Genomic DNA, 23067 nt, shown 5'->3' on the forward strand with positions numbered 1-23067 from the left:
ACCAAAAAGCATAGTAAATAACTGCATCTATTACTGAAAACCTAAACATTTTTTTTCTATTAAGTATTAATAATGGTGATCCACAACTATTATGTTTTAATGTTCAATTCAGTTTACAGTTATTCAGTTTCTATTTCAAACTAATGTACTATCTCTCAATGATCAATTCAAGAGATAGTGTAGTATCTGTTTTGTTGTCATGAAACCATTCTCCCAAGCATTACTTCCTCCTTGTGGATATACATGTACAGTATCTGTTCTGTTGCTATGAGATCACCATTCCAGACATTACCTCTGTCTTTGAAATGGGTGTAATATATGTTTGTTTGTCATATATATTTTTATTAGTATAAAATAAATTGACAGGCCAATAAAAGTGTTATTTCACATTTAAGTATGACACAGCAACTGATTAACACCTATAGAAATGTTAAGATGCATCGAAAAAAAAAAAAAAACTCTACTGAAATGTCAATAATAAACATGCAAGATCTTAAGTGATAAATTCATCAAAATTTGTGATACACTTACATCAAGTGCTCGGTTAATAGCGGCACATAATGACCAATAACCAGTCCATTCTGTGTCATTGTATCTGATACTAAATTTGTTCTTTTCATCAGCACTCCAGAAAGAAAAATTCAAAGTATCAACTAAAAATATCCTGAAAAGAAAAAAGAATTGACCAACTTCAAAATTATCTCTTGCTAATAATCAGAAATATTAATCTGGTTGTTAGTGTCTGGTGCAACTTGAATTTCATTGATCTAACAAGTTTAAAAGTAAAATAAAAAGATTTATCCATCTCTTAAGCTGTGGATTCTTGAAGTACATACAAATACAAAATGGACTCAATCTACTTGGCTCTAAGATTTCTGTACATCATCACTCTACTAAACAAAGACAGATTAATAGGTTACTGTAGTTTGCTTGAAACCTTGTCTAATGTGCATATAAAGGAACTTTACAGAAGGCAATACAATGCAAAGGTGTAACGGATTGAAACAAATTAAGACATATAATGACGGAATAAGCTATGCATGAGCTTCATGTTTACAATAGCCCCTGTATGCATTTTTTAACTACATTTGAACTCATATCTGAGGAAAGGAATTCCCTGAAATATCATACAATAGAGAACTTTTATCAGGCAATACTGATGCAAGTAAGAACACAATGCAATGTTAAAAGTATATATATATATATATATATATATATATATATATATATATATATATATATATATATATATTGTATCAATAAAAGGTGAATCTGCATAATTTATTCCAGCGTTATTCTTTCAATTTGTGTTTATTCGTTACACCTCTGCATTGTATTAGGTGTAATGGATAAACACAAACTGAAAGGATACTAAAAAGAGCTCTCGGTTGGTTTCAATAAAAAGCAGGGCAATGTTTGCAGCTGGTTTAGCTACCAATGTTACAATCTTCAAAGGGTTAAAAAAAGAGAGAGAGAGAGAGAGAGAGAGAGAGAGAGAGAGAGAGAGAGAGAAACCACATTCTTGTGAAGTATGTAGTTCTTCTTTTGCAGGGAAGTCAAATATATATCGAGGATACTAAAAGGAGCTTTCGCTTGATTTCAACAAAAAGCATGGAAATGTTGGCATAAGCTATGCAGATTCACCTTTTATTTATATAATATTATATACACAGATTAATTAAACTATTTTAAGTATACCTTCTCTTCTTACATGTAATCCTACTTAAGCAATCAGAGTTTTTTGCATCTCAGCACACTCTTTACTATCTAACAAAATTAAGTCCTTGTAACAAATCAAGCTGATTAATAATATACAGAAGATTAGGGTTAGGGTATGTGATTGGCTGAATAAATACCATTGCAAACTATTGAATCGGTTATTTTGAGTTTAAATTATATCAAGTCTATTGCATTCTTGGATGGATACAGTTGGGAAAGGTATGAACCCACAATATTCCTCATCTATGGATAAAATAGCAACTTGTGTTCAATGAAGTATTTACAATATTGTGTTAAATAACTAAGAAAAGGATTTATATGCCACTAATAAAATTTTTTTTAAAAAACAGATAAATTTGAAATAGTATTTGAATTAGTAAATTAATAAGAATAGTTAAACCTATTTTACCAGTCAATCGTGGCCGGATCCATCTTGTTTGGATGAAGTTCATGGTTCTTCCAGTTCTTTATGCTGAACGATTCATCTTGTACGGCCTTATACATCTGAGAGAAGTAAAAATATGTTTTTTAAATAATGTACCTTCCAGCAATTAAATATCATTTTTAAAATTCAGTATTTAGCATTTTTTTAGGTGTTGTTAACATGCTTCGGCCTATTATATTCATTGAGTTTGTACTTTCCAATTTCTTCAGGTGGTTTTTCTTCAGTTTGAAATTCATGCAAGGTTACAAAACAGTGGAGTATAGTTATAAAATGGATAGATGGCATGGCGTTTGAAATGTGATAAATATAAACTATCATGATGAGAATGACAGTCTAACATCTGTAAATAATTAAAATTCAAGGCCTTAACATATTTAAATTTGAATTCAGTCCATGAAAAATTGCTAAATAGACATACACAGAAAATTTTGGACAAATACAGTAAAATAGTACCAAAAATGCAGTATTTTTATTAGCCCAATAAGAGCCCCTGGGGCACACCCAAGAGTTATCGCGAAAACAAAACTATATAGAAATCAGTTAGTTACAACTTTTCAGAAAGTTTTATAAAAATCCAAGGCATCATTTTTTTTAATAAGTACAAAAGTGTTAATTTTAGCCATTTTAATCCAAAAGGAACGTCTGGGAGGTGGGGGGGGGGGATCAACCAGAGTTTTCCCGGAAAATCCGTTCTGTCACTTTTTTATGCATACCATGTTTAATGTTTGTGCAAAATTTTAAAAGAATTCTAAGGTATAGTTATTGAGAAAAGTGCAGACAAACAAACAGATGAACGGACAAACAAACAGATGAACGGACAAACAAACAGATGAACAGACAAACAAACAGATGAACAGACAAACAAACAGATGAACGGACAAGGGTGAATTTACAAGTCCACCCTCCTTTTGTTGGGGACCAATAAATATAAATAAATTAAACTTTTAATATCACATTCTTTAAAAAGTAAGCTAATAATTAATCCAAAATGCCAAGAAAGTTTTTATTTGTTTTGTTTATGGGATTTAAATTTCAACATTACATGTGGCATTATCGATTTTATTACAAAATCAATTTTTGTGGAATGTCATATACTGCTTTACAGGATTATCCTTCCAAAAAAGTAAATATTTTCTTGCAAGAAATTAATTAAGAGCAAACATAAAAGTGTGTGTCGGTAACGGGAAGGGGGGGGAGCAACGAGTGCAACAAAAAGGAAAGTAAAAAGTTTTAAAGTGTATTTGTATCTTGTGTAGTTCCTGAGATTCAGCAGGGAGACACAGACAGATGGAAAATACAATCTACTTTCATGGAATTGAAGAAAAGGTAGAATTCTACGTACCATTTTGGCGACTGTCTCCACACCTTTGTTGCATATCTCAACATCCTTGCTGATCTCAGCAATCCACTGACTGGCAGCTTTTGGAAATAAGATATTTTGAGCCATTGTTAATGTTCCTCCTCAGCCAATTTGAGGTAGAGTTAAGTGCTCTTCAGAGAAGATATGTTACCTACTGACAACTGAATGGGGAAAAAAGGAAAAAAAAAACTGAACATCAAGTTTTGAATAATATTAACAATTAGTTGGAATACCTGTTCTAAACAGGGTTCATAATAATGAGACACACTTGGCACATTTACGAAGTGCAAGAGTCAGGAAACTGAAATATTTTACAAAAACCAACAATATTTATGCAAACAAATTTTATGTGATAATAGAATCATGAAAAGTAATCTGCCTTTTTTAAGTGGAGCAAGGTGTTTTTTAAAACTTAATAAATTATTGACATTTATTTTCTTAAACAATTCAATAAACAAACAAATATGACATCATTATTTTCTATTTCTTGCTTGGATTCTCTACTCACACAGATGCAGCGGGCAGCACAACAAATAGTTTCGCTATATCTCACTCCCTATCACAAATGGTTACGTTTCCAATCCGTTTCCCTGACCAGCAAGAACAACACACATCACTCCTATCTGTTTCTGACTACAGTTCCCGAGGATTGTATAACAAATGCTGACAGCCCACTCGGGAACGCTGACCATGCAGTGATAATGGTAGAAATCGCCCTAAATTCTAGACCCAAAACTGAAGAGCCAGTCCTCAAAACAACGAGATATTATAAAAAGGCTGACTGGGAAGCCATCAGAGATCTTATCAGAGATGCCCCATGGGGAAATATTTTTTCTCTTCCTGCTGAACAGTGCGCAAATGAGACCACTGAATGGTTCAAAACAGCAATTGAAGCACATGTTCCCATGCGGACATTTTATAGCAAGCCCCACTCTCCCCAATGGTTTAATTCAACTTGCGCAACTGCCATTGCTCAAAGGCAGCATGCATACCGCAGATTTAACCGACATAAGTCCAGTAACGTTAAGAAAGAAATAGTGACAGCTAAGAGAGAATTTACTGAAACCACTAAAAAACGCATCGAAGCACAAAAATTAGGAAATCGTGACTTCTGGAAAATCTACAACAGTATAGTAAATAATGGGTAATCAACAATTCCCCCACTAACCAACAATCACGAGGTTGTTTGCTCAGCAACCGACAAGGCTAATATGCTTGCCAGCCGGTTTGTCTCAAACTCCACACTGGACCCTTCCAACCACCCGCTGCCTGACTTTCCTTTGCGGACAGACGCCACACTAGACGATCTAAAAATCACCCCTGCTCAGGTACACACTATCATAAAAAACCTTGACACTTCAAAAGCATGCGGACCTGATCTCATCCTAGCTGTGCTATTAAAAAAGTGCTCAGCCGAAGTAGCTCCAGTTCTCTCCAAACTCTACAAAAAATGCCATAATGAATCATGCTTTCTGGGCTGTTGGAAAACTGCTTCTGTGGTACCAGTATTCAAGAACTCTGGCAAAAGAACTGACCCATCAAATTATCGCCCCATTAGGCTCCTCCCCCTTTTCGCCAAAATATTTGAGACCATAATAAACCATGCTCTAGTCCGGCACCTTACAGATGCTAAACTTCTGACTTACAAACAATATGGATTTAGACAAGCCCGTTCCACAGCAGACATCCTAACTATAATCTCTGAATGTATATACCATTCACTGGACAAAGCGGGGGAGGGCAGAGCGGTAGCTCTAGATATATCTAAGACTTTTGACAGGGTATGGCATGAGGGTCTCCTCAGGAAAATTAAATCATACGGTATCACTGGTAGAATACTTAACATAATTAAATCCTTCTTAGATATAAGAGAAAATTCCAGGTTGTCCTCGACGGTCGTACATCTAAACAGTGTGATATAAATGCGGGAGTGCCTCAGGGTCTATCCTTGGACCTCTATTGTTCCTAATATTTATTAATGACCTCCCCGACAAAACTGCCTCTGAGATGGGTATATATGCTGATTACACTACACTCTATAACAGGCATGACAGGAAAACAAATAAACACATAACTAAAGAAATGGCAAAAACACTAGAGGATGACCTCCAATCTGTAGTGGAATGGGGACATAAATGGATGGTCACATTTAATGCTGCCAAGACTAAACTGGTTTCCTTCAATAATTACAAGAAACTTTCTCTGCCACCAATAGTAATGACCAGTGACTCCCTGTCAGAGAGTACATCTTTCAAACTGCTTGGCCTAACGTTTACAGGAAACATAAGTTGGAACAATTACATTGAAAGCATTGCCAGGGCCGCTGCGAAGAAGGTAGGCTCTCTCTACCGTGCTAGAAAACTACTGACTCCTGAAAGTATCCTGTACCTCTATAAGGCCCCCATTCGCCCATGTATGGAGTATTGTTGTCACATTTGGGCTGGTGCACCTGCTACTAGTCTCTCGCTCCTACACAAGGTTCAAAAGAGAATCGCCAATCTGATAGGCCCTGAACTGGCATCTAAGCTTCAGCCTCTGTCCCATCGAAGAAACGTTGCATCCCTCTGCCTGTTCTACAAGTATTTTAATGGTGAATGCTCTGACGAACTGCAGACACTTGTGCCCCTACGACGTAGACAAACCCGACAGGCAGCTAAATCCCACCTCCACACAGTAGAGATCCCTAGATGTAAAAGATCTTTCTACTCCAGTAGTTTCTTCCCCAGAACCGCTAGACTCTGGAATTCCATTCCAGGTCCCTGCTTCCCTAACTGTACTGACATGCAGAAGTTCAAGTGTAACGTGAGCCGACATCTTGCTATTTTCAACTTAATTGTTATGTTTGCAAAGTTTCAGACAAAAATAATTAATATTAAAGAATGTTATCCGAAATCTTTGCCTGAAGAAACTATTTATAAATATTTATATCTTGGCAGTAGAATGAAAAGCAAATCTTATTTTTCTTTTATTAATATTATTGGAATTTTTTCCTTTTTTCCTTGTACACATTTTTGTGAATTTTTCCATGGATTTCTTCTGCCTTTGGATTATTATGGACCATCTTCTTCCAATTACGGGATTTTTGAATTTTACTTGTGCAAATGGAAATTCAATTAACTTTCTTGAAATTATATACTTGGTGTTGGATTGTGTAGTGGACTTTCGGTCAGCGTTCAAGTTGTGGATAACTTGACAAAGACTAAAGTTACTTCTCATGAAAGAGGAGAACTATTTATGGCACAATGGGAGATTCCATTGTGCACACATGGGCCAGTCTATTCCTTGGATTGTGATTGGCTGAATAACCTGATTGGATATGCTTGTACATAAATACAAGCCCTCAGTCCAGCTCAATCTGATGTCTGTCTTGTGCATAACCTGGACCCTTGGTAAGTGTTGCTGCTATTATTATTGTTGTTGTTGTTGTTGTGTGTTATTGACTAACACAGTTCTTTTGATTATTCTACATCTCCCCTCTTCCTCCCCCCACGAGTAGGCTGGGTTGTGTGAGAGGTGTATCTCTCTTTTAGGCCTAGTTTGTTGTGTGGTAGTAACCTAGAAAGAGCTCGGGGAATCCTTGATCGAAAGCGTGGGGATATATGTGTGGTTTGTTGTTGGGGTTTGGTTGCTGTGTATGTGCTATTACAGGGAGATAGTGGGAGATGCAAGAATGTAGTATCGCTTGAGGGAATTGTTGGTCCTAGTGCTGCACTTGGTATTGGGGTTGGTGCAGGCTTAAGTTTGCATTTTCTGAGGAAACGGCGGTTCCTAAGTGTGATCCTTCTGGATCCGTTAACCCTGATTCGGTATTGTCAATCTGGTAGGGAACTGATGATTTTGCCCGTTGTGTTCCATCTGCGATTTACTGGATTTTGGATGGCTACAGTGTCACCAGCTTGTAATGGTGGAAGGTTGTGGGTATATTTATTGTATCTTTCTACTATTTTTGCATTGCGGTGGTGGAGCATTTCCTTGCGATGTTGTGCCGCTGACACCCATTCAGGATGAGGCTTGTAGAGGATTGGCTGTGATGGGATGGAGTCACGTAGTCAACGGTGAAGTAATAATTGGGCCGGTGATAGGCCAATGCTTTGGATTGGGGTATTCCGATACTGCAAGATGGCCCGGGCAACACTGTCATTGTCCAAGGAACCGTGGGGGCCTGTGTTTCCTTTTACAATCCTCTTTGCAGTTTTTACTGCGAGCTCTGCCCTGCCATTGGATTGGGGATACGCAACAGAAGATAATCTGTGCCTAACACACCATGTTTTCAAAAATTCTTGGAATGTGCTGGAGGTGAAAGGTGGGCCGCCATCGGTGCTGAGTTCTTCTGGGGCACCATATGTTTGGAACAGTTGTCGGCATATGGACATCAATTTGGTTGTAGTAGTGTGACCTGATTCTAGGCGGTATAAAATTAGCCAACCAGTTAGCCTATCTGCGCAGGCAAGGTATGTGTGATCTCCAATATAAAAAATATCCATGACGATTTGTTGGAATGGCCACTCTGGGGATTGTGTTAGAATGATAGGCTCCCTTGGTTGACTAGGTGCGATGGTTGAGCATACCATGCAATTCGCCCTAATACTGCGGATTGATGCATCCATCCCTGGCCAGTACACCGATTCATTGGCACGTGCTTTCATGCCGACTACTCCTTGGTGTGCAGAATGCAGGCAGTGTAGGACCTTTTTTCGTTGTGTTTTGGGGATGACGATCCTTCGATCCAACAATACTAGACCATTGTCAGTGCTAAGGCGGTGCCTCACCTCCCAATACTCACGGATTTCGGGCGCAGTGAGATTACGTGTTTTTGGGAAGCCTTGCTGTATTGTGTCTATTAATTTGTTATATTGTTGATCGCCACGACCTGCTGAATGAATTAGGTCTGGTGATAGCATGGCTATATTACTGCTGTCTGCAAATGTTGCTATTAAGGCTGTTGACTCTGTTATGTTGCTTATGTTGTTCGACTCCAGTATATCCATTTGAGAGGGTTTTGTTGGAAATACATCGAGGAGGGCTTGCACCATCGCCACTGGGTGGCGGGAAACTGCATCAGGGCCTCTGTGCCACTTCCCGGGGCAATGCTGTATGGTAAATCTGTATCTCAGGGTCTTTTCCTTTAGTCTAAAGAGCCGGGGGTTTTGGATCTTGCTCAGATCACGATCGCCAAATATCCCCTTCAGAGGTTCATGGTCTGTGACCACTATGATGTTTGGAGAACCCATGACGAACATACGGCATTTCTCCAATGCCCATGCTATTGCTGCTGCCTCACCCTCTATTGGTGCGTATCTGCGCTCAGCATCCGTGCAAAATCTGCTGCCGGCATATATCAGATGCCAACCTTCGGAACAGCAGATTGGGGCTTTTTCCATGGTACATTGGCAATGTTTTTGTAGGAGTAGGAAGCCCATTCCTTCTTTGCTCCAATCTGGAGCAAGGCAAGTTGCTCTGTCTTTGTCAAATGTTGCTACCTCCTTCTGCACTAGGTGAATTATAACTCGCTTGGAATCTTTGAATGCGTCTTCAAGGTTTTGATTCCAAGCAAATTTGGAGTTTTGTTTGACGAGGTCCCGAAAAGGCACCATAACTGGACCCAGTGAATATGCCCAGGCTACTTGGTTGACAAGCCCAAACCATGATCTGGCATCAGTAATTGTCTTTGGGACTGGAAAATCCTGTATCGCTTGTATCATGGACTCAGAAGGGGTCACTCCTGAAGAAGTTATCTGGAGGCCTCCAAATTGTACGACATCCTGACAGAATTGGAATTTGTCGGTGTTGAGCACAATTCCATTCTTAGCACATTGGAGCAGAAAATCGAAGGTATGATAAAAGGCTCCCTCAATGCTAGAGTCATATAGCAGGGTATCGTCTACTATCTTCACCTTGCGTGGGATATCTTTTATTATCTCATCGTATCTACGAGTGTAAGCATCCCCAGATGCGACATATCCTTGAGGCATCCTAAGATACATGTATCTTCCCCACTCAGTTATGAAGGTGGTTAATGGTTGAGATTCTTTGTCTAAGAGAATCGAGTGGTATCCATCAACAGCGTCTAGGACTGTTTTCTTTGTTCTAGGTGGCACTTGCAGTGCCAACTGGAATGGCGACCCAGTATGGTGGGTTTCTCGCTTGCATTGAGAGTTAAGGTGTTGGTAATCTATTGTTCTCCTTGGATTACCATTATTTTTGGCAGTTATTACCATAGTACTGCACCAATCAGTAGGCATACCCACGGGTACTGGAGCTATGATACCTTTTTCTACATCCTTCCAAAGGGCTTGTCTTACTGGTTCCTTGAAGTGGAAGGGTACAGGAATTGGGTTATGCCTGGCTTTAGGGATTGCTCCCTCTTTGAGGTGAATGTGGGCAGCTGGGCCGGACATGGCTGGAAATATCCCATCTTTGTTGAATGTCGGTTTGGCAAACTTTTCTAGGAGCCAGCTCTTAAGTTTGCCTATGTTATCTTCTGTTGCGGGAAAAGGGAGGTTTTTGGGGCGATTTGGCAATTGATCTACACACTTTTTAGACTCGGTGTCTACCTCTTCATGTACGTCTGCTAAAGGGTTTGGAAAATGTTTGTGCAATATTCCCACATCGATGCAGGCTGCTCTGCTGAGATAAAGCCGTTGTATGCCCTTGCATATGTAGAGGGCTTGTTTAGTTGTTTTCCCTCTGACCACAAACTCAACTGGTAGCCAACCCTGACACATGAGTGTGAAACCTCCAACTGTTCGTATGATCTTTCTTGATTGGATAAGACTAATCTCTGTGAGGCCCATTTTGATTAAATGCTTTGGTCCCCCAAGACAAATGGCGGCACCACTGTCGGGAAAAACCTTTAGCGTTGTACTACAACTCCTAGGGATATTGACAGCTCGTCTGGGATCTGGTTTTGGTGAGAATGGGATTACTGATGCATTTATTTCAGTTAACAGATCACCTTCTGTAGTCATAATGGTGCCCCTCATTTGATCGAATGTGATATGGGCCATGAGTGTATTCATGGGAGCTTCTTGGTCTTCAAAACTCTTTATCACTGCCGGGCGATATTTCTTTGTCCGGCACACTGCTGAGAAATGGTTAAGTTTCCCACAAGTGTTGCACATTTGATTCCATGCCGGACATGTTAAATGGCGGGCACTTGTCCTTGGAGTACCATGTTGGTGACTACCGCAACCTATGCAGGTTTGACGGGGTTCTTTATCAGCAATGTTATCGTTGTGAGTAGCAGTAGAGCTAGTGCGAATATTGCCTCTGCTAGTCCGTACAGCACTGTGTTTTTTCTTTTTGCGATACATTGATATCCGGACTGTAGCTATGTCTGAGGTATCATTCATTGCGGTTTGGTCCCATAGTGCAGACTCAAATGCCTCAGCATGACAAATATTTTGGTTGAGAGTTTTTAGCAACCCGGCTTTTGCCAGTAGATCGGTCTGAAGCGTATCATTCGATATCCCTTTGATAAATTGGTCCTTGATGTAAATGTCGGACAGGTCGTGATCGCAGTTGGGGCATGAGAAATTACAGTCTATGGCCGTGGACCTAAGACGAACAAGGTATTGTTGGATGGGTTCATCTTCATGCTGTGATATAGCTGCAAATGTCATCCGATGAACCATGGGATTTGATTTTTGAGTTACCAATGCTTCTGTCATCTCTAGCAGCTTGTCTGGGTTGGTGGTGAAGAACTTAGGGTACGTATTTATGATTGCGTTTTGAACGGATTCATCAGCGCAACTGTATAACTGGGTATTGGCCTGAGAAGTTGGCATGTCCGTTATTCTGGTAAATACTTCCCAGTCAATCCAAAATTTTCTGAATTGTTGAGGGGTCATTTCGAGATGAAGTTGGGGAGGCCTGGCAGCTGGTGCCTTAGCATAGGTGGTCTGGGTAGCGGGCTCCTTGGCTTGTCGAAGGATAGACAGAGCTTCTCCCATTGTTGTGATTCCCAATTCTCTTAGCATGGCTCGATCCATTACTTGAAGGTTTTCTTTCCTCAGTTTTTCCTTCACAAAAGTTGCAGCGTAGCTCTTGGCGGAATCGGCAGCAATGCCTGCTTTGAGGAAATAGTCTTCCCAATCTTCTGTCTCGAATCCTGTTCGTAGCGCCATGTTGGATTGTGTAGTGGACTTTCGGTCAGCGTTCAAGTTGTGGATAACTTGACAAAGACTAAAGTTACTTCTCATGAAAGAGGAGAACTATTTATGGCACAATGGGAGATTCCATTGTGCACACATGGGCCAGTCTATTCCTTGGATTGTGATTGGCTGAATAACCTGATTGGATATGCCTGTACATAAATACAAGCCCTCAGTCCAGCTCAATCTGATGTCTGTCTTGTGCATAAGCTGGACCCTTGGTAAGTGTTGCTGCTATTATTATTGTTGTTGTTGTTGTTGTGTGTTATTGACTAACACAGTTCTTTTGATTATTCTACACTTGGATTTTACCGTCACTGGATTATTTATCTTCCACCAGACTATCCATTCATGTGTAATCACCTTTTTCTTCACCATATTCCCTCTGCTTCACTTTTTTTGTTTTCAAGTAAGATCTTTGACTTACTTGTTGTTTCATCAAATACTTTTGCATGCAAAATCCGACCCCACATTTTGCTAATTCCTACCCTCTGATGAGAAGGAAAGTATTTCTTCGAAACTCTGCGGATTAAGAACTATCCACTTATCTATTGTTTCTTTTAAATATGTTTTTAACTCATTTCAAAGTGTTTTTTAACATGTTTTATTAACTGTTTGCTCATATATATAGATATATATATATATACACGGGGAAAAACATGCTTTTTCAATTATATTTCACCCTTTATTTATACCAATCCTTTTATTTATGAATCTCAATGTATGTTAAATTTAACTAGAGAGCATGTACAAATGGATGACAAAACAGTTATCCTATTAAATCAAACATGGATCTAATATCATGTAAATATTTCTTCAGATTTTTTCAGACTTATGTGATCATGCCCATTTCTTTTTATTTTTAAAGTTAAATAGTTTATATATTTCTATGTGGAAAATATTTAAAATTGACATAATAATTATATGATTGTCTCTGTTCTACAAAGCTGGTGCTGTCAAGAAAGTAAAAGAGTAGCATATATTCATTTCATATTTGTTTTTCATCTTTTTTTTTGTTCTGTTAGTTACAGTAACAAATGACCTTATCTCACTCTTCTTTGGGATGGGAGTGGGGATCTAAGTTTAAATGTAGATATAATTTCTATTTTAATTCATTTTCCCTTTATGCATTTTATCCAAGATTTTGATAAATTCATTATGAGGTTTTTATCTATATTGTTCACTTGTGTCCAAAGAAGAAATGCCATAAACATTAATTATTGCAGAAGGAGTCAGATAAAACCTCCCTGAAACTTTTAGTGAATATATGCTAAAAGTTTTACAAAGGGATGTGTACAGTAATAAAAAAAAATACATTAAACTGAGAATCAATGTTAAATCTGGGAATGGGATTTATAATGGCTATTAGTCTATTAGTCTTATGTTGTACATAAACACCTGTTAATAAAGAAAATTGCGTTTGTTTCATTTTTTTATTGTCAAGAAAAAATTAAAAGAATCGTTTTGGAATTGGAAATTAGGCTCAAAATTTTCCGATTCCGACACCGATTCTGATACTCCAAAAAGTTCTGATTTTTCTGATTCCTGATTCTGATTAATCGTCCCAACACTAACAAGTGTGTGTGTGTGTGTGTGTGTGTGCACACACACACACACATACATACATACATATATACATACATAAGAGCAAATAGTTAATAAAACATGTTAAAAAAAACACTTTGAAAAAAAATTAAAAACATATTTAATTTGAAAAAGAAACACTAAATAAGTGGATAGTTCTTAATCCGCGGAGTTTCGAAGAAATACTTTCCTTCTCATCAGAGGGTAGGAATTAGCAAAATGCGGGATTGGATTTTGCATGCAAAATTATTTGATGAAACTGCAAGTAAGTCAAAGATCTTACTTGATAACGAAAATTGAAGCATAGGGAATAGGGTGAAGAAAAAGGTGATTTCACGTGAATGGATAGTCTGGTGAAAGGTAAAGTATCAAATGACGGTAAAATCCAAAAAATGTAAATCCAAGAAAGTTAGTTAAATTTCCATTCTCACAAGTAAACTCCAAGGAAATCACATAATTGGAAGATGGTCCAAAATAATCCGAAAGGTCAAAATCCATAGAATAATTCACAAATAGGTACAAGGAAAAGGGGAAAGAATTCCAATAATATTATTAAAAGAAAAATAAGATATGCGTTATCTCGGCTGCCGAGACAAGGTGTAATTTTATATATACATATATATATATATGTGTGTGTGTGTGTGTGTGTGTGTATATATGTATATATATGTGTGTGTGTATATATATATATGTATATATATGTATATATATATATGTATATATATATATATATGTATATATATATATATATGCATATATTAGTGTGTACTTTCTATCAAAAATTGATGGAAAGAAAATTATACTTTGTGAATATTTGCATCTAACATTATAAAATTATGTCAGTAAATTAATTTTTCATGTATAAATTCAGATAAAATAAAGAAAAAAAAACACTTTGCATTGACTTTTTATGGGGATTTCTTTTCAAATTCATTTTAGATGGTAGGGATTGCCTGGTTTACTATTTACTTTCCTATGTAAGATTATCTAATGTGTTGTTTTTTTATTTCAATCTGATGAGATCCAACTATTGCAAATTTAAAAATGTGTCAATAAAAGCCAATAAACTCTTGACTTAGATCAGAATGTTCATTTGCACAAACCAAACAGCAACACAGATATGACCCAATACAAACTCAAACAATGACATTGATATGACCCAAGAGCAACCTGCAAAGCCACTGCCAAATGACTCGGATGTCGTGTTCTTATAGCTGTTGGGTAAATGCATTCTGATATTTCAGGGGTTTTCCATTGACCTAAAATTTCTTTTGCAAATGCATTTCTTATGAATGAAAGAAAAAAAAAACACCAATCATGACTTTGACATTTAGAAATTTTCTTTCCTTAATTTTCTTCATTTGATTATTTAGAGAAAGGGTGGGTGGACATAAACATAAACAAATGACAACGAAAGAGAGGTAGAGGTGGGGAAAAAGGGTCCAGACACTGAGGTTAAAAATATCAAAGATGTTAGAAATGAAAGAACACGATCGCTCACTTGTTTATACCTATATTTAAAAGCGACCTCGCCTCTGTGTGTGGAATGGTCTCTACCAAACTACTCTGTCAATTTTTGATCTACAGACTTAAAACTTGATATGTAGGGGATTCAGATCTGTGGAACAAATTCAAGTTAATTTTAAGCCAGCAAAAATAGCTGCTATGGAGTAAAAATTGAAAAATTGGAATTTGTCAGGCATAAGTAGACTTAAAAGTGCTTCTCTATACGTCCTCCATTATACATTAAACTGAATTTTTAAACTTTTGATATCCATGTCTTTAGGTCATATGGTAGTGAAGAGTGAATACGAGTAGAAAGCTAAATGTTTTGGTTTTGATTCTAGCTAATAGCACCCAATTCATATTTTTTTTTTAACCTTTTGAAATCACTGCTATATATTGGGTATAATATAATAATCAATAGTATATTGGCTCTATAATGATAAATATGAAATCTGCATAAATCAAAATATCATATTTAAGCGTATTTTACAACTAGACAATGCTGGGTAGCCTGCTATTGTAAGAAAGAACAAAGAAAACATTCCAAACTAGAAAATTTTAACATAAAAAAAAAGGAAAAGAAAAAGAAAAAAATGTATAAATTGGTATAGAAAATAGAAAACTAAAAAAAAAAAAGAAAAAACGTTATGGAAATAAATTTGCACCCTCTCTTTCATTGGCCAATTTTGTACTCATTAAATTTTGTATGATGGGACAGATATATATTTACAAATAAAATACCCATAGCTCTTTATTATAGAGTAGAATTTAAGAAAAAAATAGTTGTAGCCATTCCCACGCTGCAATTTTAATTTGCAAGCTTTCACATTCGGGGCAAATTGTATAGTAGCTGTGTCAGGAATGCCATGATATATGACTGAATGCTAGGCACTCACTCAGCCCTCTCTTGCACGCTCACATCCCAATAACAGATTCATGATTAAATTTATCTGCAATGAGAACTCTGACTAAACCCAATGCATCAGATGAGAGGATTTGCTGAAAGCACTATATTTGCCATGCATAGAGATTAACTTAAGAATGAATTGATGACGTTGGTATGATCATGTGGAACGTTCATATACCTCGTTAAACAGTAACACATGCGCATAAGATTAAATAGTTTGTATGAATGAATCATGTTAACAACTTGGACACCCAAAAAGGTAAAGAAAAGAATAGTATTATTAAAAGAAAGGTTCTTAAAAAATGAAATACATCGAAATTTTATCATGAAATTCATTTGTAAAAGAAAACATCTTGTATACATTAAAAATAATACTAATATATATATATATATTTTTTTTTTAATACACGAACCGGTTTAAAATAAAATCAAAATGGCAGTGACTTTGAAATGGAGAGCCTCGTTTTCAATTTGAAGGAGGGGAACCTGAGCATTCTGTATTAACAATTTAAGAGAGTTCCGTCAACGTAAGGAATATTTATAAACACATTTTAATGTTTTCCGTTATTTTGTGCTTGAGGAATATTCGATTATGGCATGTGTAGTTTATATAAAAATTCATTTAAGTAGTTATCGCCTCAAATTTCGTTTTAATTTTGGTTTGCTTAAATTATTTCAAGTAAAGAGCATTAAAAACTATATTAAAATAAAAAAAAACATGAACTGAACTTTTATTGACTATGGCAACATTTATTTCTTGTATATTTATTTTTTCGGGTAGTTGTTTGTTGGCTTTTCTACTAAACACTCTTACTAAATAATATCAAAGAAATATCGAAAAACAAAGAAACAAAAACAGTTTTGAAAAATAATGAAGCTTTACTTACTTTAGTAAAATAATCCGAAACCGCAAAATGGGATATTAAAAAAGTAAATACGTAATTAATTTAGTTTTTTAAAGCAAAGAATCAATATAAATATGAATAAGAAGAAAATAATGCCCTTTTCAAGCAGAACAGCTTCATTTCAATTTTACAGTATTGAATGGTGTAGTATTGCGCCGTCGGATTGTAATTGTAATTTAAAGAACATGCAGAAAGGGTTGTAATCAACTGAATTCCTTCTTGTACACTGATAAAAAAAAACTTAAACAGATATATAAATAAATATAAATAAAAAGGTTATGTAAATGTTTTTAAAAAGACACGTAATCACGTGAGCAGGATTTTTTCCTTCTTTTGACACAATAGCAAGTAACATTCTTATTCTTTATTATTTATCTATTTTCGAAAGAGTGCCACGTGCAAGTGGAGAAGGAAAAAAACAGAGTTATGCAAAATTTGTGTTGAGAATTGTCTAAAGTTCCGACTTTTTTTTTTTTTGGCTTTCACTTTAATAAAAACGTGAATTTATGAGGTGAATTTATTCAACACAATATGATTCAACTCAAAAAAATAAATAAAAGCTAACGTGAATTAAGATTAAAGTTAAGGTGTTATTGTGGACCCTCACCCCTTTTAAAAAACCTTGTTAAACTTTGTGACATATTTACATTCTATGGAGGTCAGGCACGAACAAACACCCAATAATTTTATTATACCATATTTCTTCAAACTGAAACAATTATCAAAGTATACTTACGCAAATAGATATGAAAAGTCTTTGTTAAGGTTTGTGCCATATTTCCATGGAGTACAGTGGCGAATGCAGACCCCACAATTTTATTATACCATCTCTATTTAAGTTGAAACATACTTATCAAAGTATTCTTATGCACATCTATATCAAAAACCCTTGTAAACGTCTTTTTTAAATTTTTTATTTCCATACTTTGGGAGCCAGGCGCAAATACAGACCCCACAATTTTTATGAACCACCGTTCTGCCAGATCAAACATACCCATTCCTGATCCTCGATACATCTTCTATCATTATATGTAATCAGTTTTTTAAAATAGTCAACCATATAGGAGCCTATTCATGACCAGACACACACACGTTCAACTTTATATTATATATATATATATATATATATATATATATATATATATATATAAAAATAATAATTATTATTTATACCTACAGACACCAGTGTTTCATGCTTATACCATTATCAGTGTAGGGGTGACAATTCCTACCGGTTATCAGATTCGAACCCAGCCACAAAACCACCTTTTGCTCCATTTGCTAAGTCTCTATCTCACAGCCGCCAAATAATTGCCACAGGAATGAAGAGAATTAAGAATTATTAAATGCCGAATTCGGGTGAATACATTTGACAATCTAGAGTGTTTGCATGAGTGGAAGTCATGAACATTGGATAAACGTTAGTTGACTGTCTTAGTTATGATTCCACAGACAGTGCTCATCTTTAAGTATTTTTAAAGGGGCTTAATTATTATTAAATAATATTCTTTATACCAACAGACATTAGTGTTTCATGCTTGTGCAATCATCAGTGTAGTGGCGACAATTCTTTCGGCACAATGCATATTATCATATTAAAAAATATTGTTTTTATAGTTGAAAAGAAAAAATTTTTCTCGTCAACTGCCTTAATTAGTGAATGAGAATGGGACAAGCAAGCTTTCTTTCACAAAGTAAACATTAGTAGAAATTACATCCAGGTGCACAATGGTTATTATTTTAGCAGAAAGGAGGGAATCAGTTTAGCTCTGGCTAAAAGATATTGAGGTTTTTACTTGGCAGAATTTTGTTTGATACTTTTCAAAACAAATGCCTTCTTGTCCGGTATTAAAAAAGTTAAAAATAAAATTTTAAATGAAACTTACATTAAATGTAGCAGAATAACAAGCACAAAGTAAGCAGTCATCGTTCAAAATACAAGATAAACAGAAGAAAAGTTTTTGTACAAAAAACACAAATCTGTAATAAACCAAGCAAGAAAGTGTTGATCGTTTGAAGTTTGCTTTTAGTTGCTAATCAAGTACTTTGTTTTTTATTTATCAACAAGATAAAGAAAATATCTTCAGCGTTTTGTGTTTGATGATACGCGATCTCATATCTGCAAAATAATCACTGAGAAAAATAATAATCTTGCTAACATTGTTTCATGTATGATTCATGCAATTTGCCATGGGGTCATTTCAGACAAAGCATGAATCCACCAGACACCTGATATAATGAATTAAAAGACAAAATATAACTTAAAAGGTAAAAAAACTAGTTAACAATAAGTGTTTGATATACAGATTACAACTCAGAAAATAGCAATTCTTCCCTCTTTGTCAGAAACATCGCTCATTGAATGTAAAGACTAAAGGAAGGGAAGTGAGTTACAAAACTGTTCAAAGTAAACCAATGGGCCACTTTTTATTCCCCTGTATTGATGAAGCTTATTATTGTTATCTTTAGTTGTTTTTTTTTTTTTTTTTTTACAAAGGAATCACCACTTATCAAAACCCAGAGGCCACTCGAGGATAAGGATTAAAGAATATACAGTACACAAAGGGACAATATCATAGTAATCGCTGTAAGTGTAAATTTGGTAAATTGGATTACTTAAAGGGAACAGTTGATCAAGAACTTGTTTACATTGGACTTGAAGACAACCATATTGTAGTCAGCTGGAAAGCAGGCAAATGGAACAGAGTTCCACAGGTGTGCAATTCTAAGAAAGAAGACTTGTTCATGGAAGCGACGTTTAGGTTTAGGCACAGAGCGTTTCTCGTGAATGTTGATGAGGGGGGACGATAGATTGGAGCTTAGATGAGCACTTGCCATGAAAAAAAAAAAAAAATGATAAAGCAGAGATAGACTTGCAACGTCTCTTCTGTGAGAAAGAGGTTGCAGGGAAGAGAAAAAGACATCCCCAACTAGGCTACGAAGGCTATTTTGAACTCTATCAAAGCAGGATAAGATCTTTCTAGCAGCTCTTGGCTAGATGTGACAGCAGTACTCCATCCTTGGACACATCTAGCTCTTATATTTGTGTGTTTTTTTTATTAATGACAACACAAGAATCTGTTCATTTATGCAACAACTCAAAAGTAAGGGCAGACAACTTGTGATGCCTGATGTAAAACAAATAATCAGCAACTTTTGCAAAAAAAAAAAATATTACTTTAATAGTAAAAGATTTTTTTTTCAAGTGCCAGATTATATATGCATATATATCATTAGTGATGGGACGATTCCAATATAATTATCAAATCTGATCTATATTCCTGATTCTGATACAATGGCCAATTCCGATTCCCATTATTTCTACATCGTTAAATATTTAGTTGTTTTTTATTATTGTAAAAACCTATATAAATATGTCTATATTTTTGCAAACATAAAACTGCACTTAGGGGTAATCAATAGATGTTTGTTAAATGATAGTTTAGAATTAATAAATATTTATCATTTTATCACTGGTCTCAGCAATGGTAAATTAAATTTCAAACATAATATATAAAAAAGTTCTGATTTTCTGATTAACTGTCCCACACAAGAAAGTTTATTAACTGACACAGACCAAGCAAACTATGACAAAATCTGACTATGGAATACAATGTTGTTTAACTGGAAATAATTATATCATCTCACATTCTAAAAATTCCAATATTAATTTGATCACTACATTGGATTGTTGGATAACATCATCCCAGTGAGTGTAAAAATCCTACTTATAATACGTTGACTTAGGTTCTCAGTGGTTGGACTACACCCCTTTGTATGAGATGAACCTCTCATACCAACCATTACTGTTCTCCACCATGCAGATTTGACTGACATAAAAATTTGTGCCTAACTAGGATGAAATATGACAGAAAACTGCAACATGGTAAATGCCTGAGATATCGTCAAAGACAATTTTAATACCCTCAGCATGAATGTGGAAAGATGGCTTTGAAGCGACTGATTTGGCAGAAGCACATCTGTGATGGCTATGTGGATTTGTGACAAGACTAGAATACTTAATCTTGAAGTATGTCAAAGTGGAATGTGTCAAACACTGCAGACACGTTTCAGCCTTACCATGTGTATGATGTCTGTGATAGATTATAGACTAAACTTCTGTCACAAGTGATCACATCTTAAAAACCATTTATATAAGGGAAAAATGGAAGAACATAGACATGTACAAACAGAATCCAGTGAATGACTTGTAGAATTAAATCTATTTTGTATTATATATTAAAATAATATTTTTAAAGTAAGCATTTAAGTAAGTAAAAATAAAATACCTTAAATCAATAAGTCTTTATTTTTATACTAGTGGAACCTGTGGAAATTCCACAGTGGCAGTAGAAATAATTTTTGATTTTGTTTCGATAACAATTATTTCTAATTAAAGATATTTTTATAGAATTAAAAGACATTTAATTTACTCTGAGCCTATTATATTTTTTTTTTAATAAACCATGACCCATGTATGTATGTTAAAGGTATTAATCAATTATCAAATATTTTACAACCATTTTACATTACAATTTTAACAAATTTTCCATGAGAAATCATGTCAAGGAGGCCATTAATACAGGATAAGAAAGTTTCGCTAAGAAAATAAACATAAAATTGAAACAGAAAAAAAATAACATGTTTTCTTCAAAACGTACGGCCCAAAAGCAACATCATTTAAAAATTTTTTTATTTATTTATTTACATTGCATCTTCGGTAATTGAAAGATTCTATTTATTAAAAAGGATGATAGAAAGTGATAACATAATACAAACAATAAATTATTAGTATATAGATACGATAATAATACAAACAATAAATTATTAGTATACATAGATACAATAATTTAATGTTCGTAGTATGTTATCACCTTCTATCCTCCTTTTTAATAAATAGGAACTCCCAATCAATAATTTATAATTTGGAATCCATGACACATATGTTAAAGGTATTAATATATAGATAACAAATTATGATGACAGTAGGTTCGTGGGGTTACTGTTAAGAATTCAGATCCTATCATCAGCTTCCCCTCATAAAATTAAGATCTTTAAAAGAATTTATGTTCATAAGAAATACTTTGAAAACTTCAATTGATAAGAGAAGGAAGGTTATGGTAAACTGCAGCAAACAACTAAAAGTAAGTGCATGTTTTTTTATTCCATTTCTTGCAACATCTCATCTGAATGCTTGTTGTTGGGGTTGTTTTCATAAAACAATTAATGACATTCCTTTTGCCTCAATAGTTCCATTTTTTTTTCTTTTGTATAAATGCATGTACTTCTTAAATATTTTACTCTTGATTAAAGCAATAAAAATAACACACACATAAAAAATAAATGGACTCTGATTTTTGAAAGTATGAACTGCAACAAATATTAAGTTCAATGAAAGTAAGTTTCCACCTTTAGAGCATGTATATCATTAGTTATAATTTCAAAATTCAAAAGATGAAATTAATTCACACTCATAATTTTTTTTATTTGGTAGACAATTTTAAATTTTGATTAGTCATATTTAGAGATGGGTGAAGTTTTAGCTTTCACACTCAGATCTACTCCCACTGTCACTCATAAACACTGGAAACAAATTTCATGGTCTTATGATTCATTTGTAGTAAATCATATTTCAAGCATTTTTGTTGCCTAATACTCTTTCTTCTTCCTTTTAGATAAGTGATTTAGTGATGGATAAGTAAATGGTAATCTCAAAAAGAATGTTTTTTTAAATTTTGTTGCCCACTTCCAAACTCCTGAAAAGAATTTTTTTTCAATTTTGATTCTGAATCCGTTTTTGAATAAATTGAAAATCCAACTCATTTCTCACTTATGAATTGTTTTCTTTGACATCCATGATAATAATTCTGTTCACCATGATATTGATGTTCATAAAAAAACATTTTTTGTCCTTTTTGACAAGTAATTGAATGCAATATTTCATTTTTTTTTTTTTTTTACACCAAACGAGGCTTTGAATTTTCAAAGTCACTAGATATTTCCTATATTCCATCTCCATTTTTACATTAATCAAAATATTAAATTATTTAACTATTATTTATTAATAATAAAAGCTATAGTTTATTTGAAGTACTAATAGTAGTAATATGAGTAATAGATTTGCCGCCGAGAACAAAAATGATATCTATTCAAAAAAATATTCCTTGATTGATAAAGTATTTTCTGAAACGATATAGATACTGAAATGAATATTTTTCTCTTTCATCCAAAGATAAAAATCAACGAAGGAACGTACATACATTAAAGGTACTACGGTATATATAGATAAAAAATCAACAAAGGAATATTAGATACTTATAATTCTGATTGAAATGTTTTAAAAGGAATTAGGAATTTAGAAGGGCACTTGTCAGAGATAAGCAGATAATCCATGATGATGTTAATAATATAGATAGCAGTTCACAACCACTAAGTAAATCCAATGTCTGGATTTAACTAACGCATAATATTTACAAAAAGAATTTACA

The 23067-nt window shown here is 34.8% G+C and overlaps 1 protein-coding gene across 4 annotated transcripts in view; it reads right to left on the reverse strand.

Moving 5' to 3' along the window:
- Nucleotides 1-23067, reverse strand: part of LOC145295103 (queuosine 5'-phosphate N-glycosylase/hydrolase-like) — a 92872-nt gene that overhangs the window by 50956 nt on the left and 18849 nt on the right. For 3 of the 4 annotated variants that reach the window (XM_080141438.1, XM_080141437.1, XM_080141439.1), the window contains exons 2-4: nucleotides 3507-3685; nucleotides 2129-2223; nucleotides 532-664 (exon numbers count right to left, since the gene is read on the reverse strand). In XM_080141438.1, coding sequence (XP_079997564.1) covers nucleotides 532-664; nucleotides 2129-2223; nucleotides 3507-3611 — 333 coding nt within the window. In that variant the 5' untranslated portion in view covers nucleotides 3612-3685. Of the gene's footprint in view, nucleotides 1-531; nucleotides 665-2128; nucleotides 2224-3506; nucleotides 3686-18465; nucleotides 18491-23067 lie in introns of those variants that run through there. The other variant, XM_080141440.1, reaches the window with a different exon arrangement.

This window comes from Euprymna scolopes, chromosome 2 (genome assembly GCF_053919585.1).
Source record: "Euprymna scolopes isolate OS-2025 chromosome 2, ASM5391958v1, whole genome shotgun sequence".
NCBI classification, from domain to species: domain Eukaryota; kingdom Metazoa; phylum Mollusca; class Cephalopoda; order Sepiida; family Sepiolidae; genus Euprymna; species Euprymna scolopes.